The sequence below is a fragment of the Candoia aspera genome, chromosome 10 (genome assembly GCF_035149785.1).
Source record: "Candoia aspera isolate rCanAsp1 chromosome 10, rCanAsp1.hap2, whole genome shotgun sequence".
NCBI classification, from domain to species: Eukaryota; Metazoa; Chordata; class Lepidosauria; order Squamata; family Boidae; genus Candoia; species Candoia aspera.
The window spans coordinates 6,511,399-6,534,614 of record NC_086162.1 but is presented as its reverse complement, the minus strand read 5'-3'; the positions used below and the strand labels follow the sequence as shown (position 1 = coordinate 6,534,614).

General features: G+C 40.2%; 1 protein-coding gene across 1 annotated transcript in view; it reads left to right on the top strand.

The window, feature by feature from the left end:
* Positions 1-23,216, top strand: part of CSMD2 (CUB and Sushi multiple domains 2) — a 643,348-nt gene that overhangs the window by 226,851 nt on the left and 393,281 nt on the right. The window contains exon 5 of the mRNA XM_063311620.1: positions 21,683-21,890. Within this exon, the coding sequence (XP_063167690.1) occupies positions 21,683-21,890 (208 nt within the window). The remainder of the gene's footprint in view (positions 1-21,682; positions 21,891-23,216) is intronic.

The window sequence follows — 23,216 nt, the reverse complement described above, 5'->3', positions numbered from 1 at the left end:
CTCTTTAAGGTAAAGTTGCCTGGATTTGAAATAATTTTTAAATAAATCATGATCTCCCAGGGAACCCCTATTGGCATCTCATGGAACCCTCGGGTGCCACGCAACCCTGGTTGAGAAACCCTGGTCTGGAGTTTGATACAAAGCACACCCTTAGAGACATCAGAAGCAGAATAAAACTTCCTCTGGAGAATACAGGGGCTGCAAATGTTCACGTGCCCAGAATATTAGTTCTGTCCTATGGCTTGGTTAACATAATTTCATTTTTCTCTAATGGAGAGTAATATGTGACTTACAAAGCAGTAGACTTTGCTTTAGTGGCACAGAAGCAGTACAAAATCCACTGCAAGCAATATATGCCTTTAGCTCTTCCAGTGTATATAGGTATTACAATATGATGCTAAATATATGGGCTTCCTGAAAGTATCCTGTTTGCTTCACTGCCTAGAAAAAATATGCAGTTTATGTAATCTTCCATTGTATATACTTGTGGTGATAATTTCAATTGTGTCCAGTTCTCAAAGACTGCCTAGACAAGTCCTTGCAGTTTTCTTGGCAAGATTTTTGGAAGTGGTTTGCCATTGCCTCCTTCTCAGGGCTGAGAGAAAGTGACTGGCCCAAGGTCAGCCAGCTGGCTTTATGCCTGAGGTGGGACTAGAACTCATAGTCTCCTGGTTTCTAGCCCAGTGCCTCAATCACTACACCAAACTGGCTCTCAGCAATGATATACTGTATATCAGAGATGGGTTAATAGTAACTCAGTCTTCTCCAGCTTCGCACTTCCTCCAGGTTTGCTAGAGTTACAGTTCCCAGAATCCCCAGCCAACCTTCGGTCATACCAGCATTCCTAGATGATAGGAGTATTTTAAGCTCAATTTTAGTAAAACAGATGACCTCTGTTCATACAGCACAGTATTGAAATAATAATAATAATAATAATAATAATAATAATAATAATAATAATGTATTTTGTGGTTCACACATTGTATTGAACCATGAACTAATCAGACAAGTTGGGTTCACATGATATGCTAAGCCACCTCCCTCTTCCAAGTTCTGCAACAAAACAAGGTCTGGATGATGATGATGATGATGATGATGAGCAGCAGCATATCCTTGCCAAGAGAAGGAAGAAGGAAAAGAAGTCTTTGTACAATAATCTACGGTTATTTATTATCATGGTTTGCTAAATTAACCCTGTTGTTTTGGTTTGCATAGCTGTTCTCTTTTAATCTTTGAATTCCCGGACAAAGCTGCTGATGAAAGACTTCTGTATGTGCAAATAAATAAACAAAATGGAGCAATGTGCTTTGGTTGCTACTGAGCCATAAACGTTAATGAACATAGTTGCCTTCCAGATGTGGCAGTTCCTAAGTATTTGGGGAAAGCATTATGGATCGACTTTGGGGTTTGAGGGACAATTTGTCTCCAATTCTTTGGCACTAGCTCCATTTTATAAGGAAGCAATCTTCTAAAATCACCAAGCACTCAGCATCTTAAGTTTCATCTTATAACTGCATTACCCCTGGGAAAGATAGACATGGCCATTCAGGATTCAGGAAAGTAACAGCAGCTCCATACCAGGCATGACTCCAACACTGCACAGGCCTAATCCTAGCAGTTGATACACAATGCTACATCCCCTTGGAGTACGTTGTTGATTACTTGTTGTTTGTCAGGGCAGCCTTGCTCCGAATAAGACACGGACTCACTTAAGGGGTTTAAGGATTTCCGGGTTTATTGAAGCAGAATGCATGCGGAGAAAAAGACGGGAATGCGGGTGTGGTATCAGGGTCTCCTGTTTATACCCCGGTGGCGGATCTTGTTCTCCTCCACCCCCTATTGTCCCCCAAGCCAGGTCCGGATGAGTGATTAGCGTTGGTATGGGTCCGACGATGGGTGATTCGGGCGATCTCCGATGTTCCCCTTTGTCTCCTTGCCTTCGTCCGGTGCAGATGCGTCCCCCGGGGTAATGGGTGGGAGTTCCCCTGATCTGTTAATGGTTTCCAGATCCTGTCCGAGGTGCGTTTCTATTGTCCTGTTGATTTATTTATGGGTTTGGGTGCTTAAGGGATGATGTGTGTGTTTAAAGGATAATGGTTATCCCTTCCTCTTTCCTGATGTGCATGTTCCCCGTTGTGATGCACTTATGCCTTGCAACAGGGAACATGACATTGTTGTTTATTCGTTTAGTTGCTTCCAACTCTTCGTGACTTCATGGACCAGCCCACACCAGAGCTTCCTGTCGGTCGTCAACACCCCCAGCTCCCCCAGGGACGGGTCCGTCACCTCTAGAATATCATCCATCCACCTTGCCCTTGGTCGGCCCCTCTTCCTTTTGCCTTCCACTCTCCCTAGCATCAGCATCTTCTCCAGGGTGTCCTGTCTTCTCATTATATGGCCAAAGTATTTCAGTTTTGCCTTTAATATCATCCCTTCAAGTGAGCAGTCTGGCTTTATTTCCTGGAGGATGGACTGGTTTGATCTTCTGGCAGTCCAAGGCACTCTCAGAATTTTCCTCCAACACCACAGTTCCAAAGCATCTCTCTTCCTTCTCTCAGCCTTCCTTATGGTCCAGCTCTCACAGCCATATGTTACTTTGGGGAACACCATTGCTTTAACTATGTGGACCTTTCTTGTCAAAGCTATCCCCGATATTGTTATCCTTCCTATACAGGTCTTCTGTATATTCTTGCCACCTTTTCTTGATCTCTTCTTCTTCTGTTAGGTCCTTGCCATCTTTGTTTTTGATCATACCCATTTTGGCCTGAAATTTACCTCCGATGTTTCTAATTTTCTGGAAGAGGTCTCTTGTCCTTCCTATTCTATTGTCTTCTTCCACTTCCGTGCATTGCTTGTTTAAAAATAATTCCTTATCTCTTCTGGCTAATCTCTGGAATTTTGCATTTAATTGGGCATATCTCCCCCTATCACTGTTGCCTTTTGCTTTCCTTCTTTCTTGGGCTACTTCTAGTGTCTCAGCAGACAGCCATTTTGCCTTCTTGGTTTTCTTTCTTTGGGATGTATTTTGTTGCCGCCTCCTGAACAATGCTGCGATCTTCTGTCCAGAGTTCTTCCGGGACCCTATCTACTAAGTCCAGTCCCTTAAATCTATTCTTCACCTCCACTGCATATTCCTTAGGAATATTAGTGAGCTCATATCTAGCTGATCTGAGGGTCTTCCCTAATCTCTTTAGTCTGATCCTAAATTGTGCAATAAGAAGTTCATGATCTGAACTACAGTCAGCTCCAGGTCTTGTTTTTACCAACTGTATAGATGTCCGCCACCTTTGGCTGCAAAGGATGTAATCAATCTGATTTCGGTGTTGTCCATCTGGTGAAGTCCATGTATAAAGCTGTCTCTTAGGTTGTTGGAAGAGAGTGTTTGTTATGCAGAGTGAGTTGTCTTGGCAAAATTCTATCAGCCCATGTCCTGCTTCGTTTTGTTCTCCCAGTCTATGCTTACCTGTAATTCCAGGTGTCATTTGACTGCCCACCTTAGCATTCCAGTCTCCCGTGATGAAAATAACGTCTCTTTTAGGTGTGTTGTCCAGTAGGTGCTGCAGATCCTCATAGAACTGCTCTACTTCAGCTTCTTCAGCATCTGTGGTTGGGGCGTATATTTGGATCACTGTGATGTTAGATGGCTTGCCCTGAATTCGAATTGAGATCATTCTATCATTTTTTGGATTGTATCCAAGCTCTGCTTTAGCCACTTTACTATTAATTATGAAGGCTACTCCATTTCTTCTGTGGTCCTCTTGTCCACAGTAGTAGATCTGGTGGTCATTTGATGTGAAGTGGCCCATTCCAGTCCATTTCAATTCACTGATGCCCAGAATGTCTATCTTTAATCTTGACATCTCACCAATAACCACATCCAATTTGCCCTGGCTCATAGATCTTACGTTCCAGGTTCCAATGGTGTGTTGATCCTTAGAACATCGGATTCGCCATTCACCACCAGCACCGTTGGCCGCTAGCCGTCCTTTCGGCTTTGAGCTAGCTGCGTCATCACGACTGGGGCTAGCTGAACTCATCCTCTGTTCCTCCCCAGTAGCATTTTGACCATCTTCCGACCTGGGGGTCTCATCTTCCGATGGTATACCGACATATCTCTGGTTGTACTGATCCATTGAGTTTTCACGGCAAGAATACTGGGGTGGGGTGCCATTACCTTCCCCAGGGATCGCATTTAGTCTGACCTCTCTGTCATGACCTTCCCGTCTTGGGTGGCCCTTCACGGTTTAGCTCATGGCATCATTGAGGTGCTCAAGCTCCAGCACCACGACAAGGTAACGATCCTTTGCTGAAGTGTTGATTACTATCTTGCTATTATGAACTTGGCATCCTGCAGAGCCTGTTCTTTCTGGATAGTTGGTTATTCAACAGTCTTATGCACTCCAAAAATGGAACTATAATGAATAGCCATACAGTGTGTTAACTAATAATTTTAGGCTAATAGTATAAGGTTAATCAAATAATAAGCACCTAACAACTGATGGGGAAGATCGCACAAAGAATTTTTAATGCTAACGGACAGAGAAATCAAATAAGAAGTAGTAATCATCCATGAGTATTTAGCACATGGCTGGATTCAGTGAAAGAATCACAGGGAGTTCAGAGAGTAGCACACTGGGTTCAGTGAGATGGAGTTGAAAGTGTGGTGTGGAAGATGGGGAGGTTTGAAGGAGTGATTCACTTTCTATGGTTTCTACACTTTCTGCAGAAGGCAGAAGGAGAAATATAGGGGAGACCAGCACTTTCGGCTTGTCCCACAACTGGTATGGACCACTCCCTGCTTCCTAAGGGCAGAAACAGATGACATCTCCCTCCCATCCCCAGTCCATTGCCGATGCACCCCAGGTCCGTATTTTCTGGCTTTGATCCAGAATGACTGTTTTCTCATCTGAGACATCTTGAGCCTTCAGAGCAGATGGTCCCCAGTGCTCTGTCCTTTTCTGATAGCAGCCCAGCTCTACCACTGTGCCTGGCATGCCCCTTGCTCTCCAGTGGCTGGTTGATACCCTCAACAGCTATTTCATCCTGGGCTGCCAGGCTGGTGTGTTCTCTGCTTGTTGGTGGTGGTTCTTGTGTGTGTGTGTGTGTGTGTGTTTGTGTGTGTGTGTGTGTGTTCAATCGATCCAGCAACAGCCTGTTAAGTCAATGAACTCTCCTCAGCTCTAGAAGCTCATGTTCTATTCAGCCCTTCATCTGCCGGTGGTCACCCTTTTCTTTTCATCCCAGCTTGGAGAACATCCTTTTCTTTTCATCCCCTGCTTTCCCACACCCTGCCCACAGGACTGCAAAGCTTCGCTTCCTTTCGTTTTGTGTTTTAAATGTGGGGACATGGCTACTTATTTCAGTGAAGCTGAACGATCAGTTCTTCCTTGATGCACAGTTTCCATGGACCTACAGAGGAAGCATGGCAGCGGAAGAGCGATCTGTTTCCCTTTGTTTTGATTATTGTCCAGGGCTATCGGCTAAATTAGGAAATCAAGCAAACATCTTGGAAGATGCATTCTGTGTGATTTCCAAGAAAATCACACCGACGAGTCCATGAAGTTACCAGGAGCTGAATTCGACTCAGAGGCAACTTAATATATTGTAAAGCACAAGTGCTTGCTAACTAATGCACCTGCAACATCATTTTGTAGTGTGCATTGTGAAGTTAACAGGTTTTGCTGGCACTTCTCAATAAACAGTACAGTGCCTTGTTGGCACTCAAACATGCAGAAGTGACAGACCACTACAACAAAACCCAAATTAATTCTTGGTTTCCCTTTATCTTCCTGCCTGTGTTCCTCTTCACTCGTTCCTCCTCCTTTATTTGCTCTAATAGCTTTGCATTAATAGAAACAGCTTGTACAAGGAAGATAACCTGTGGCAAGCAGAGGATCCAGTGTTGTTTTTTTTTCCTCCCCTGAATAGTAAATGTTGTCAGCTTTACTGACAAGTGCTTTCTAAAATTATTTATTTTTTAATTGTTGTATAGGGGGTCTCTTCCTCTGCATTCTAAAAATGTTGCCTGCTCCTAGTACTTATGAAAGGGGTGAGACAGGCTGTTTTGAGAAAAAGCCAATTTGTGTTTGCAGTATATTTCCAAGGGGGAATAAAACCTGGGCAAAATTCTTAAGGGTGAAGTGTGATCATTCTTGCATTTATTTAGTGATGAGAGTGTGCAAATGTTGTGTTTTTCATTACACAAACTAACTTGCTTTGTAAGGAAAAGAGAAATGGGCCCTTCATACCGTGCAAGCTGAGTCCAAGAACATGCACTGAATGCAGTAATAAGGAACAATACATCAAATAGGAAAACCAAATCAAACCATTAGAAATTAAAGCAGCTGTACAGTACGCGGTGGTGCTGCGGGTTAAACCACCCAGCTCCTGCCAACCTAGCAGTTCAAAAACATGCAAATGTGAGTAGATTAATAGGTACCGCTTCGGCGGGCAGGTAACGGCGTTCCATGTAGTCATGCCAGCCACATGACCACGGAAGGGCCTATGGACAAACACCAGCTCTTCGGCTTGTAGCGGAGATGAGCACCGCCCCCTAGAGTTGGACACGACTGGACTTAATGTCAAGGGAAACCTTTACCTTTACCTTACAGTACCTTACTTTCCAGACAGACAGTGGCACATAGGAATCAGTTGGTCCTACTGTGTCCTTCCTGTTCTTCTGTTGGGGCTGTAGAGGGTGCTGACCAGAGCATCCATGTTACATGTTAGTGTTATATGGCCTCACAGCCATCCTGCAGGACCCAGCTGGGTCAGTGACTGGAGCCCAACAATGTAATTGTTGGCAATGTTCAGACAGGCCATGGGACTAGGGTTGTAGAAGACCACTCACATGTTTTTTTTTTCTTTCATGCTTCATCTGCAAATACAGTAATGGTCTTTGATATCCAGGGGTTTTTCGTTTGTTTGTTTTCATTCTCAGTCGAGAGTGCCAACAGGTTTAGGTGCTCTTGTGACAAGTCCATTCACATTTGTGTAAGTTTAATTTTAGAGAATGATCCCTCTGCAGCTGCCCACGGTCCCAGATAAGGTATAGTTAAATAGTAACAAGCACCACCACCAAGCACTCAGTGCAAACCATGACAAATGTGGTTTCTTTCATAAGCAGCTCTTTATCATTGAGATTTATCATTGAGATTTCGGTAACGATTTGAAGGAGAACAACTGCCCAGGAAGTGTGTCTGAGGAGTCATTATCATATTTCTTGAGAAGAAATTCCCAACTGTATACAGTTCCTCACTTGCTGAAATCAAGGGTGATTACTATAAGGCATAAAATATAATTACTTCATTTGTTTTAACTCTGAGATTGCTGTATTGTAAAGAACATGTTTATTCTGGATGGTGGATGTTGGACTTCGTTCTTCACAAAGGTCATCATGAAACTTCATGACCTGGGGCACATCTTTCATCTGGGATATACCCCAAGATGGTCCCATTGCACTATCACTCATGATTTGAGACCATCCAGCATGCCCTATAACCACAACAGTCAACAAACCATTATTTCTCCTTTGCTGACATGATTCACAGAACAAATGAAAACTTATTCGTTGCCTTCCTCTTTTCAGATAAGAAGCCTTATGTTAATTGCAAAGTTGTCAAATTTTGTGTGACAGTAATCAAGATTTGCAGACAGAGAATTAATGGGACAGGACATAGGCAATTTTTTAACCATTATTATTGATTGGATATTGCTTTAAATTTCTATTTGCCCTGAACAACTTACGTTTGTCCTTTTTATTCAATTTTTTTACTGATTTTATTAATTCTTAATAGTTCGTCATTAAATTTACTGAGAGGCCATTGATTTATTAAATACCATTATAATACCTTAGTAAGTAAGCAAGTTGCCAGTTTAGTTTTCTCTAGCATCTAAGTAAATATATTTCTTGGCAACAGTTTGTAATTAATAATATTAATACAGTATTTACCTCCTAAGTTTTACTTTATTTTTCTTAATATCTTATTTATTGCATTCATGTTCTTCTTTAGTTCACGTTATCTCTATTTTATTTGTACTGTATTTTTATGTACTTATTTATGTACTCAATTCTTTTCTTTCTGTTCCTCTTAATCCCTTTTTCCCCCATTTTATAACTTCTGATATGAAGCAGTAAAAATACTGGTCAATGACTATAATAAAGGTTTTGAATTATCGCAGATTATGTTGCATTGACTTATGGCACCTTGCAAATTATTGAGGGAGGTTTGAAGAAGCTCTGAAGTGTTCCTTAGGTCCATTTGTGGGATCTACAACCGTTTTGAAAGGCAGGTGGTATGTTTCAACATTTTTGTGAGGACCACTATCAGAACCACATGCTGGAACTTCTCCAGTTGAGATTCTGAGGTGTAACTTTAGTTATCTCATCCTTTTTTCCCCCAGGAGAATAATCTCACATAGCAGATCACTCCAAGATGGAAATGAAGGGCACAAGGCCCTCACAGCTTGCTGACCACCTTGTTGCATACAATTCCTTTGGCATGATGTTGGATTGAGATGTCATACACACAAGACTGAATATCACTGTTTGATACAGTTTCTTATGCCTGGCCTCACTTAAAAATCAAGCTAGTAACTCACAAAGCTTTAGATGCCCATCTCCAGAACTACATGATTCTTGAGTAGTGCTACTCATGAAATACACTGACAGAGAATCTAGAAGAGAGTAAATCAGGGGTTTGATAGAACTATCAATGTCACACTGACTCTGGCTCTCCCTAAGCTGTCTGTTAGAGGTCACAGGAAGCATGAGGTATGATTTCCCATGGAAATCTTTTCTCAGTTATTTACCTTTTTGAAAAGATATGATCCTGTCCTAGCAAATTGTTCAGTATGAAGGAACAAGTACCTGGGTCCTGACACATAGAATGAACTGATAGCCTTCTTTCTAACTTGAATCATAAAATATATGAAGAACACTTGATTTTTCTCTGAGGTTCTAGATACAACCTAAGATGTTGGTGAGAAAGATCAGCTTAGATAGGTGGCTTGTTATGTATCTATTGATAGCAATGGGGAGAAATCCCTGAGTATGAAGATAGAAGAATCCTTTTGGGAAGCAAAAGATCAATTAGTGACTAGTTTGTCATGGCATTTAGAAACCACTGACACTAATGGACTGTCTATGCCAAAACTGTGAGGCCAGCTTTGATCTAAAATCAATGCAATTTTAGAAAGCTACCCTTATCCCTGTCTTTTGGAAATGGGTCAGCAGCTGACACAATTTATAGAAAATAATGCAATGCTTTTTATCACCATTCAGGGTTCACCAAAAGTGAGTTCCGCCTGTGGGAAACTTCTGTGAGGCCAAGCTGGCATTAGAACAGCTGTCAGCTTGCTCTCTTGGTCATGCGACTGGATGAGATACATAGTCTGTTTCAGTCAGGAGCAGAATTTTCATTCAGAGCATCTTGTGACTCAGGGGATTCTTTTGGTCAGCAGGAATAAATTCTATAGTAAATGTTATGCTTCATTTTGCTCCTGAACACCATAATTATCTTCTCTTCTTCTTCAGCTTTCTACATTCTCCTCACAATGTTTTTGGGAGTTTAGCTGCTTTCTCTTTCAAGTACCAATTTCCACTCTTATAAATGTTGGGTACTCACTGCTACTACTAGAGGTTATTATTTTGGAATTGATAAAGCTGGCTCTCCTCAATTTCAACCTTTTTAAAAACCAAACTCATAATAATAATAATAATAATAATAAGGTTTATTGAAAACTCAGAACCTTGAGGGCAATCAGGTATGGGGAGCATTTCACTTGTATTCCATAACCATGGTTTATGGCAGTGCAATGTGCAGTCCCAGGCATCTGTGGTTTATTCAATAAGCTAATGGCTTAATGTGACGTGTAAACCCAGACACTTTTTTCAGAGGACCTTGTCATTTCTGTTAGATGCAATTAAAATGACCGCATGTGTCTGTGAGCATGTGTGCATGCAGGTGTGTTTATGTATAATGCAGGGCTTCTCAGCCAGGGTTCCGTGGCACCCCAGGGTTCCTTGAGAGGTCACTCGGGGTTCCCTGGGAGATCATGATTTATTTTAAAACTCATTTAAAATTCAGGCAACTTCACATCCAAGAGGTCAGTTCCATTCTTTATTTTCAGTTTAAGAACACGGTTAAGGCATATGTACCCATGAAACGAATATAATAATTTTGTAACTTCTGGCCCATATTTGAGCCTGAATGTGCAGGGGTTCCTTCCCTGAGGCCTGGCACGTATTTCAAGGGTTCTTCCAGGGTCAAAAAGGTTAGAACGGCTGAGATAACGTATAGGAATGGTGACTGTGTCCCCTTGCCCCACCTGTCATCACTTTCTTGCTCCTGCCTCAGTGTAGGCTAAACCTGGGCAAATCTGCTGGGTCTGGCTACAAAGCCAACCTGTTATGTGGAGGCCTCACAAGTGGCACCTTGAGTATATTTTGAGTAGAGTCCCTGCTATAGTACTGTCCCAGCATGCAATGGGCCAGACTTCCCTCCCATGGCTATAGTAGCAGTGGTGTAAGGGCTTGTGTTAAGGGCAGCAGTTTCCAGGCTAGAGAGAACCATTACGTGAATATATTTTATCTGTCTCCCAAGGCCACCAAACAATGTGAAAACTGTCTGCTAATTTGGGAGGAGCGGAGGAAGAAGCTGCAAGTTTACACTCTAAAGAATGCACATATGTTTGTGGGCCTTTGTGTCTGATTTCTTTGCACTGCAGTGGGCAATCAGCTGTCGCATTTGAGGCTTCATTCTTGTTTGTAATTCTCATCTGACTGAGTTGTGTCTGGGAGTTTTCTGCCATGTCTAGCCAAGAGCTGAATTAAGGATTACATGTCTGGAAACCTGAGATTTACTGCCAAGCCTGGGTGTGAAGCCTGACAGCTACTATATCTTAGCTGCAGAAAGCCATTAGGTGCCAGCAAAGAGATACCCAAAACTCTTTCTGTTTGATGCCATCTAGTTATTATCCAGATTTTTGCAGCCCAGATACGGTATCCATAGTCTACAGTCAGAGGAAGATCATAGGTTTCTAGGGGAGTCATGCTGGGTAGGTCCATCCCTGTGACCAGACATGAAGATCGCTGGGAGAACATGGAGATGCCCTCCAGGCCAGTGGGTGGTAGCAGCATCCACATCTGCTAGGCAGCACTGACAAAATGCCAGGTCACTCAGTGTAGATACACCAGTGATTAGATCCCAGGAGAGGGTACCATGAATGAATTCCTTCTCTGGCATACTTACCGTTTGGCAGTATGGATAGTCAGGGATGCTTATGAAGAATTATGGTAAAATGGGTTAAGAGAAAAAACCCATTAGCAGTTGCTCCCTCCCCTGCTTCCATAAACCCAGAAACATCACCAAGAAGAATTCTGAAGAAATTCTCAAACACCTTTGGAATAATGAAAAAGAAAAAAAAAAAGCCTCTGTCTGTCTTGGAGTTAAGTTTCTAAGAAATTGCAAGGCATATTTTGGCCCAACACTTTCTGGATATTCTTTGTTTCTGGCATCATCAACGTGCAGATCAGATGCCCCTTCTTCAGGGGAAGACCCATGGACTATGAGGTGACAAACTGGTTGGGGGAATTCCCCATGGTACTAATCCTACACAGTCCAAGTTCTATTTGGTGATTTGGTCTATGAAGTAAGAATGCCTATGATCATTTGCATTGTCTTTTTTCTTGATGTCTCTGGTAACAACAGTAAAAAGCATTGATTTACATTAGACACTGTAGTGTGTGAATGGAGAATGAATGGTCGTTTTAAAGTGACCAAAGCAAGGCTGAGAAAATCAGAGAGAATACACATACCCACAGGACTGAAAAACAGAAACTAGTCTCAGTCCACAGTTGTGATAGAGATGGAACACAAGAATCAATGCCTAAACAATGGCAACAGTTCTTGACACAGCAGCCTTGTGGAGGCTTGACATAAATGGAGCACTCCGCACAAATATACAACTCCTGCCCTCTTGCCAATGCCAGTCCAATAACATCTTCTTCTGCAAATGTAATCCCTGGACTGCTGTTAACAGAAGGTGTGAAAAGACAATACAACCAAGGCAGGTAGTACTCTCAATAAGATCAGGCTTTGAAAAGAATGGAAATGCTGTGCAGGGTCTATTGAAAGAAAGATAATATTCCCAGGCATTTGATGATATGGGTTTAACACCTTGTGGAGAAAGGGAGTCAGCTGGAAGTAAAAAAGAAAGAAAAAAAAAGAGAGACAGTATGTGCAACAACAAAAAAAAAGGGAAACTTTTTTGAGAAGTTGAGAATTCCTTTTCAACTTTAGGATTCTAGAATTCCAGAAAGGTTTCAAGGGGGAATCACAAAGAAGATTGCACCTGCAGTCCTTTTGGGACCATTTATGCAGAAATTCAGCTGTCTTGCTTTACTCTCCCTTTGGAACAGTACTCAAAAGCATAGTGAGATGAATATGAAGGACTGAATGGATGAATGAATAAGGAATAAATATTCAGGACTGCTTAACATTATAAGAAATGGGAATATTTTATGCCATCTATAATCCATTTACACTTTTGCTTATTCTGTACTGTATATATTTAACATAGAAGTTGCATGAAGGGACTTGAGCTTGGATTGTTCGATATCTGTCTTTATCATTTTTGCAATGTTGCCTTGATCACTCTGCCTTTTGGGGGAGTAAATTAAAATAAATCATAGGTATCCATAGCCCTTCCAAGATTCCCCATCAATCCACAGCATTTCCATGGCAGGAAATGGTTTCATTGCCATACTTTGGAAACCAAGGGTTCCTGTCCAGAAAATAGGCATACATGGCCTCTAAGTATAGGAAATACCTCTTCACAAAGATTTAATAGCCAACCCAATGAAATGTGGCCATATATAAGAGCAGCTGTCTGCCCTTGAAGCAGTACTTGAATGTGATTGTGTAGGTATTGTTTGTCTAAGCACTACTGGAACTCCCTAGGGTGTGTCCTGGATTTCAAGTCTGCCTTCAATTTGCTTCGGGTCTGAATTCATGCCTCTGGTAGGAAATCTGCCGGAATCCCCATGTGGCTGCTGTTACCATCTGGAACTCAGCCATTGCTTTCCACTTCTCCTGAATTGTGTTTTGGGTCAGGATAATTTCTCATTTTGAAAACTGAAGTGTGCCCACTTTTCCAAAGCTTTCAGTCTTTTAATGTCACGCTTGCACACATTGGAGAATAGGGCAAAAAGTCTTCACAGTTCTTTTTGTATGGTGGAAGAACTGCACAGAATAGAATATTGATGTAATTGTAAAAAAAAAAAAAAATCACATCAAATCTGCTTTATTTATAAATTCGTCATATTTATAAGGCCTCCTGACTCCATAGCAACTCTGGGCATTGCTAAAACAGTATGCAAAGAATATAATGAAGATGAAAGAAAAATGACATCCAGGCAGAGCAAGAAAGCACACAGTCTAACATATATATTCCCATAAAAGCCCTGTGACTCACCCTAACAGGGAAAAGCCATGTTCTTGAGGGCTGTTGAAGAAGAGCAGAGTAGGAGCCATACAAATCTCTGGGGGGATATGTTATTGAAATTCCAATAATATATTCCCCCACAGAATATATATTGGTACTCAATGGACTATGTTTTCTGTTTATTAAAATCATATACGTGGCAAGCAGACAAACATTATGTTGAAAAATGGCACTTATATGTGCATGCATTCACACTCAAATATTTTTCATTACACACACACGCACACATGCATTCTGAGAAAGTAGTCAATCAGGCAATTGCTTTCTCTTTTTTCTTTTCAGTCATAGGTGTTTACTTAGTTGTAATGTAGGCCAGCTGACTGTCTATACAGGTAGCCCTTGCTTAACAACCACAGTCGGGACTGGAATTTTGGTTGCTATGCGAAGTAGTCATTAAGCAAATCCAACCTGATTTTACAACTTTTTTGGCAGCAATTGTTAAGCAAATCGCTGTGGGTGACACTGTGATGGCCATAAGTGTGAGGACTGGCTGTAAGTCTACTTTTTTTGGCAGTCATAAGTCAACCATCACTAAACGAATGGTTGTTAAGCGAGGACTACCTATACTACATGCATGGAATGAAAATAAGAAACGAATGCTACATAAATAAATTTAAATAAAGCAGGATAATAAAGAGAGAGTTTCCAACAAATAAGAGACACATCTGTATAAACTACTAAATGTAAAAATGCTTGGTTAGCTAAATCAAAGTTAGATTAACTAAGTCAGTGATTTAACCTTTCTGTCCCTTCCCCCACCCTAGCCCCCTGGCTTGTTTTTACATGTTTCCAGTCCAAATGTAATAAGAAGTGCATTCTGGCCATCTTGGCAGTGTAATTGTGAAATATTTTCATTAGTGCATGTGCAAGTCCTTTCCCAACTGCATCACAGACCTCTTTATTGTTGAATCCATTTTTTTACAACTATGAATAAAATGCTCCAAATGCCACTACTTCACTTCTGGCCAAGCTGGAATTTCAGTGAGAGTATTTGCTTTTTATCCCAGACAATAAACCAAGCATCACATCTAACACAATATCTAGACTGATGTAAAACAGGAACAAGCAAGATATTTCTTGGAGAAAGCTGGCTAGAGGACAGTATCTAGAGAAAGATAAAAACTCTTGCAGCTGCGATAGTATTGCAATAAGGAAAAAAAAAATAGAATAAATATTCTGACAAAAACACAGGTGCCTTGAGCCGTCCCCTCATGAAGATTGTCCATGACAGAGTCTATAACTTTATTATTTGTTTAAATGTAGTTTTTTGAGTAAACCACAATTTGTTAGGTTTGCATGACACTAAACAGTAAACCAGAGTGACTGGGACCATGCAATTCTTTAAGCCGTAAACCAACTGCGTTATAGCTTACCATGAAGGGCAAACTCAGCCTATAATTCAGTTTTTACAAGGAATAGAAGTTTTTCATGTTTTATAAGTAATAGATTCCAAGTTCAATTTCCAGCTTCTCTAGTAATGGGGTTTATACATTCTGCTAAGCCCTATTGTTATTTGTTTGGTTCTGACTTCATGCTTTCTATGACCTCTGTCAATGAACTTTAGTCAAACAACCAGGGCTTAGCATCATGTGTGAATCAGGCCAGTAAGTTCTTGAGAACCATATGCCTGAACACCAGAGAACCACCACAAGAGTAGACACTACACACTACTGGAATATCTGGAGAAATGGTTTGATGATTGTATGTTTCCCATTATACACACATACATAGATTGGGATGTGTGTTTGTAGGTATATCCACATAGGCAGATACACACTCCATATCTGTCTGTGCTTACTTATCTCAATCTCCAACCTCTTTAGTCGTATCTCAGAGAGTTGTACTTGCAGCTGGGAAGGATGCTTAAAAGTGTCAAGTGTAATTTTAAGGAGGTGCTGAGCAGGTCACCCAGTCTGCTGCTATCCAAGTCCCTTTGCAGCCAAGTCATCCTAAGATACAGTTCCTGTCATGTGCAGTTCAAGGCCAAACAGCTGAGGACGAAGTGACTGGTGCCAGTAGGAAATTTACAACGTTCTAGTTCAATCTTGACAAACTTATCCTTTCCCTCCCTTGATGATGCAGTTTGTGGATGACCTATCAAATCCCATTTCAGAAACAAGTAGCACAGATAACACAGATCCTAGAATCTGTAAATCAATTATATGTAGGGTGTCTTTCCCAGAGTATGAACCAACAGTAGCTTGTCATCACTCATTGTGGGGGGTTTTATTTTACACTAAGCCATTATGCAGTCCATTTTACTTCAGCATGTTGGTCAAACCCAGACAATTGTGGTTTGTTCAGTAAACTATACTTAAATAACATGTGAACACAATCATATTGGCAATGGAAAGGCTTTCTGGTTGATTGCATACACTCTGTCCAGAAATGAATCTCTGAATTGTCTAGTTTTATAGAAAGCAAGCTGAAAAGCAGCCATTTAAGAGCAAATCCAAAATGGAAATTCTTACTGCTATGCCTTTAATAAGCTGAAGCTGAAACATCAAAGCTGAAGCCTTGCCAGTTGCCCTGAAAGTCATCTCTGCTGAATTTTGTACAATTTTCTTCAAAGTAAGTATGTACTAGAATGGACAGCTTACGTTAATTCTTTCCAGTTTTAATTTCTCCTTTGGTTGCTGTTTCTGAGCTACACCTTTGACCTCTCCACAGACTCAGTTGATTTAAAGAAGGAGATATTTAAAGTTTACTTTCAATTTACTGTAGTAATTGATTGCTACTTTCTCACCAACTCAGATTTAATAGTAGTTCTTTGAATTCTCTTCCCAATTAGACTAATTGTGCCTTTGAAAAGTAAAAAAAAAAAGGATACCAAAAAAAAAAAAAAGAGTAAGAGGAACTCTGATAAGAGCATTTTGTTTATTTGTTCAATTAATATCCTATTTTTCTGTTGACCGGTATATCAGCTCTGAAATTGTGCAATATGTTTGTTAAGGAAGGGGAAGAAGATAGCACTGCAGGCAAGAAAATTGTACTGTTCAGAGAATCCTGGAGGAATTATTTTGACCAATTATTTTGACCAGTGATTTGATACAGCAAAATGGAAGACTATTTTGCCATTAGTATATTTCTTTAATTTATGGATTTAAAATTAAATTAAATTAAATTTAGTTTCTTATGGAATAGAAATATATGCATTTTTTAAAAGAAGAAATTGGTGGGCTCAAAATGCAACCTTGTGTCATCATATCTCCCTTTTATACAGTTATTTCCATTTTGTTGCAGATGATTTACTGGTTTTTATGGATGCTATGTTCTTTTGAATTATCTTGTAGCAGTTGGAAACTAATAGGGAGACAGTAGAAATGGGTATCGGAAGCAAAAGACTTGCAAAAAGATTGATACTATAAAGCTGGAAGGACACCCATTTTCCATAAATTATACAATATCAAACCAGTCCATCCTCCAGGAAATAAAGCCAGACTGCTCACTTGAGGGAATGATATTAAAGGCAAAACTGAAATACTCTGGCCACATAATGAGAACACAGGACACCCTGGAGAAGATGCTGATGCTAGGGAGAGTGGAGGGCAAAAGGAAGAGGGGCCGACCAAGGGCAAGGTGGATGGATGATATTCTAGAGGTGACGGACTCGTCCCTGGGGGAGCTGGGGGTGTTGACGACCGACAGGAAGCTCTGGCGTGGGCTGGTCCATGAAGTCATGAAGAGTCGGAAGCGACTAAATGAATAAACAACAACAATACAATATACCTGTATAAATCATACAATGATCTGAAGAACTCACCTTTTATTCTCACTCTGAACAAAGTATTCTATGGCTGAGTGTCTCATTTGGAGGACTACTTAAAATTTTTGACTATATGTGATTTATTTTATTTATTTACTTATTAAACTTGCATAGCCAGCTGTCTCACATATGTGACTCTGGGTGGCACACATGATTAAAATACCCAAAACCAAACAATCAAAACAATTTTAAAAAACTATTAAAAACAGTTTTTAAAAACTATAAATAGAACAAACAACAGAGGAGAGAGCATTCCAAAACTTATGAGCAGTGTAACCATTTCACAGGCTCCATTCTTCATAAGATCCCCAGGCCCAGTGACAAAACCAGGATTTAAGGGCCTTCCAGAATGTCAATAGGATCAGGGGCAATCTCACCTTGGGAGGAGTTATTTTCCAAATGGTGGGTGCCACAAAGAAAAAGCTCTCCTGGATCCAACCAGATGTAGCTCTTTAGCATACAGGACCCATTGTTGATTGATATGCCACATTTCCTCCTTTTTTTCCTTATTGTTAACTGACCCAAATGTTAATAAATGAATAGAATAACATTTTGTGAATAGAGATAATTTCTTTCTCTTTCTGTTTTACTTTCCTACATAATAGATGTGGTCTTCTGCACTTTTTTTTTCATATTGCATAAAAATAACACTTTTCAGAAGCTATTGGGAGGTTTTTAGATTTATTAAGATATGCTTTTAATTTGTATATCAACTAAATTGATTCACCATGACATTCTTTCTATGTTTCTATGTTTTCATGATTTCTAATTTTTCTTCTGTGATGATTTTATCCATACTATAATTTTAAAAAAATCCCTCCAGATGTTGCTGAATTAAAACTTCCTACAAGTCCTAATAACAAGGAATGCTAAATTTGTCAGTTTAACAATATCTGAAGTATCACAGGTTTCTAACCGTAACCCTAACCCTTCCCTTCCTACATCTTCTTCTATGATAAATAGTAAAGAGTTATGAATTAACAAATGAAATGAATTTTAGGTGTCTTGCATGTCTGGGAAACTAAGAAAAGGAAGAAGAGTGTAAGAGATCTGAGCGAAGGTGGTCTGGGTCTGATCTTATGGAATGGGGCTGATGAGTGGAAGCAAAGAACAGATAGATTTAATTCTGAATGACAGAGCTAAAAATTATGTCTGAAAAAATGAAGAGTGTATATGAAGATACAAATCCATAGGTTGTTATGGTTGCATGTTGCACTCCAGTAAATGGTGATAATGGAAGAACCAGATGTTATGCGGGGAATGTGCAATATTCTGAATAAATGCAATCTGGGGGAAAACATCAGCTAAGTGACTTGAGTGGATGGGTGGGGATGAGAGAGAGTACAGATAAAGCAATTATGCCATGTTGAGACTCAAGAAAAATGAAAGTGATGACTAGTGAGTATCCTCTTAGAAAAAAGTCTGTTTAAAGTGCATGGTTCAGACACAAATATATTCATCCTATACATGGCAAGATGGGACGCGGTGGCGCTGCGGGTTAAACCGCTGAGCTGCCGATCGGAAGGTCGGCGGTTCGAAACCGCGTGGCGGGGTGAGCTCCCGTTGCTAGTCCCAGCTCCTGCTCACCTAGCAGTTCGAAAACATGCAGATGTGAGTAGATCAATAGGTACCGCTTCGGCGGGAAGGTAACGGCGTTCCGAGCCGTCATGCTGGCCACATGACCCGGAAGTGTCTATGACAACGCCAGCTCCAAGGCTTAGAAACGGAGATGAGCACCGCCCCCTAGAGTCGGACACGACTGGACTTTACATCAAGGGAAACCTTTACCTTTTCTATACATGGCAAAGGAATGACTTTGATTTGATTATGATGAAAGATGTAGAAAATGAGTGAAGGATCAAAGAATGATGAGAGGTTTTGAATGTAGGATAGACCAGTGTTGGATAGTGTCAAGAGTGGATCTTGGAAAAAGAAGTGGACCAGAAGAAAAGAAAGTCAGGGGAAGCAACTAGAATAAGAAGAGAAGGACTACAAAAGAGAGACTATTCCTCTGTGGAAAAAGAATTAAGAGATGGCTTAATATCTCAAAGAGCAAATGGAAAGTGGATATAAGGGAAGGGAATGGGAAAACTACTTGCAACAGTGCAAAGAATTGTGTCACAGAATGTCACAGAAATATGTAGAGTTATACTAATGCAAAGTATGAGGAAGGTTGTTTTGTGGAATAATGAGGTGAAAGACCTTGGGGATGAGAAAGAAGGCATATCAAAGAATGATTGCAAAAAAAAAAGAGAATGAAAGATTTTGTGCTTATAGAAGAAGAATGTTACAAAGAATGCACTCAGAGAGAACAAGAAATTATTAAGATTAAAAGAGGAAGAGAAAGTGCAGAGCAATTTTGATAGATAAAGAACATTTTTTAGAAGTGAGTGAAGAAGGCTAAAGGAATCTCCAGCAGAGTGAATGATATTAAAAATAAAAACAATGAAATCATTTGGGATGAGAAAACGTTGGGAGGAATAGTTTAGATCTTTTTATAAGAATGGTAGTGATATACTAAAGAGTGGAAATGATGAAAAGGAAGACATAAATGCTGTGAGAAGGTTGAAAAATGGTAAGGCTGCAAGTATAGACAATTTTAAGTCTCTAAGAGAGCCAGTTTGATTGTAGTGGTGAAGGTGCTGGCCTAGAATGCAGGAGGCTCTGAGTTCTAGTCTCTCTTAGGCATGAAGGCCATTATACAATTTAAAACATACCTGAGATGAGTTGATCTTTCATGAGGTCCTCCTGGATCATAAGAGCAAGTGGAAGGGGGAAAAAAAAAGGAACAGTTTGTTGGAAGACAGATCATACAAACAAAATACTTTTGTGCAACTTGGCTTATTAAATCAAAATACACTGGGTGGAAATTAACATTCTGTAGTGTCAGCTAAAGGAGGACTGCCCCAACCTTGTCTGGGAAAACTGGTAGATACAATTCATTCAGTGTCAGTCAGCCGTGAAGAAATGTAAAGCAAAATACATAAATGAATAAACAACTTGCTTTTCAGGGTTCCATTAATTACTAAAACTGAGGAAAGAGCTGTGCTTGCTCTGTTTGAAATCAGTACCCAGAAATGTGTATATAGGGTCAATTTCAGCTCTGTTTGAAATTGACCATATATACACATTTATATATGGTCAATTTCAAACAGTTGTTCCTTTCTTAAGGAAGCCCTAAACAACAACAACAATACCTTCTATAGAGAGAGGCTTTCTAAGGGTTTTTTTTTTTCCCTTTAAAATTTTCATCTGAAATGTTTATCAAGTAAATTTAGCATGACCAAATACGTATTTGGCGTGTTCAGGTTAGGGCTGAGCCAACATTTCATACATTGAAAAAAATCAGTTAAATTTGAGTGTGTTCAGAGGCAGCACAGTCAAGGATTGTTGGTCACCTTTTCTTTGGGGGGGGGGCTAAGTATGGTATCCCTCATTGCCCAGAGATTTGCTCCTCCCCCCTCCCCACAAGTGCTACTGCAGTCATTATTTTTCCCAGAATAACCTTTGAAACAGAAAAGGGGACAAACGTGAAAAGAAACAGGAAAAGAAAAAATTGAATTGAATGAAGCTATGAGAAGCTGTTATCAACAGTTACATATAACTGTCCCACAGCTCTAAGAATTGCATATCCCGTCCCAATTGCCCCCAAAATTATGTTCCATGTCATGGTGTCTATATTGTTGAACTTATTTATCTATTATATTTATAAACCACCAAATGGAACTGACTCATAGTGGTTTAACGTACAAATAAATTCACAATACAATAAAATGCAATTCAAATATGGTTGCACCATGCTCCTCAGCCAAACATCTCCTGAAGCATGGAATTTGGAGGGGAGTAAGGTCTGTCAGCCCCACATAGCTGGCAAGACCAAGGAAGCAAGAAAAATGCAAATTTCATTAAGATCTCTTTAAGGCTAGTCTGGGAATCTTGGAAACTAGAATAGGAATTTCCCAGCCTCAGTTTTAGGCAATCTTGAAAGCACTTTTTTCCCAGATCTCTCAGCACCTGGACTGAGTTGTCTTTTCTGAGATAGATGATCAACTGACTCACCTCCAGTTTTCCCACAATCTATCACAGGCATTTTGACTCATGCCAGCTTAGCATCATATGGGATACCATCACCCATATAAATCTCCACCAAGGAAGACCATCATGCACATTCAGTCCAGATATGACCTAGGACAGGATTTCTTATTTGACTGAGGAACAAATGAGCTCTGCCGAATGTTTCCTCTCTCAGATTGCTCCAGGACCCTCACTCCCATGAAGGATTTGACAGAAAGCTGAAACCTTTTTGTATGTTGACCAGGTTGGGGCAGGGAGAATGCTGTCAAAAGCCTTGAGTTGAGTTTGACATTTGTTACTTTGGGCTGAGCTATCCTTTCTTGTTTTGGTTTTCAGCTGATGATGCATGTGGTGGGACACTCCGGGGGCAGAGTGGAATCATTTCGACCCCCCATTATCCTTTGGAGTACAACAACAATGCTGACTGCACATGGACGATTCTAGCAGAGCCTGGAGACACCATAGCTCTGGTTTTTTTGGATTTCCAATTGGAGGATGAATACGACTTTTTAGAGGTCACTGGAACGGAGGGATCCTCCTTATGGTAAGCAGCTATTTATTTATTTGTTTGTCTGTTTATTTATTTGATTTCTATCTCAGTGAGTGACTCTGGGAGGCTTTGCTTCTTTAGATCGATAAGGATCAGCTGTGCCCTTTGATAGTATATCTTGCAAGTGTTGGCTTGCAGCTGATCTGAGCTGCCTAAATAAGGAACAGTGGGGAATGGTAATATCTTTAAAATATTTCATTAACATTCAATGAAAATACCACTCTTCATGCCAGAATGAGGATTCTACACCATCTCTATGATCTATCTATCTATCTATCTATCTATCTATCTATCTATCTATCTATCTATCTATCTATCTATCTATCTTGATCATACAATGAGGGCACTAACATTTTGAAATCTTGCAAGATGGTGGGTGATTTGAAGAGAAGGGGCTAACGCCTAAAAAAGTTGCTGACCCCTGCCTCAGAATAAGAATGGCTTATAGCTGAGGATCAAACTTGGTATATCAGTTGGATGAATTGTAGTTTAAAAAGAATATAACTGCATCCAGGTACAGATGATTTTAACTAAAATTAAATCCATCTGTGGTACATTAAAGTTTTGCATATAAATGGGAAGAGTTCAAATAAGCATCATTTGCAGCAGTGATAGCCACTATTAAGATACTTTAACAAGTACAGTAATAGAAATCTCTCCATATTTGTTCAGCTGATTAAACATTCCTCCTTCAGGTGTGTCCATGCCAACAATTTTACAGTTAATATTGGGCTAAATAAAATGTATTGTCATAAATATAAAAACCAGTAACTTGGGGGGTTGGCTTGGCAAATATGATTATCATAAAATTAATTTTTAAGGGTTTATGAGAGCCATAGTAAAATTGATGGAGCTGGGGGATCTCCAGTGCCATTGAGCAAATCAATTCTCTTGACCATTGTATTACTGCCCAGAGTCGCTGGGAGTGAGGTGGCATATGCATTTAATGAATTGTTATTGTTATTGTTCCCTCTGTGGCCCTTTGCCTCTGTTCTGTCTTAATGGTGTTATTTGAAGAGCCATCAGTACTGCCTTCATGTTAAAGAGAACCCACTGGTGGTCTTGTTCTTCCATTTCAAATGGAAATGTACCAACAATGGGGTAGTCATGGAACTTTTCTAGCTTGGTGGGTTCGTATTGTTTTGATATTGTTGGGGGGATTGTGGTATGGAAACATAAAGTAATGCAAAGGAACATTTCACAGAAAACTCATAACTACAGAATTCTAATCCCTGTTTCAGGGAAGAAAGGTAAAACAGAACAGGAGGGCTTATAATGAAGCCATCTTGGTTCCACATTAAGTTCTGGCTTTCCTAACTC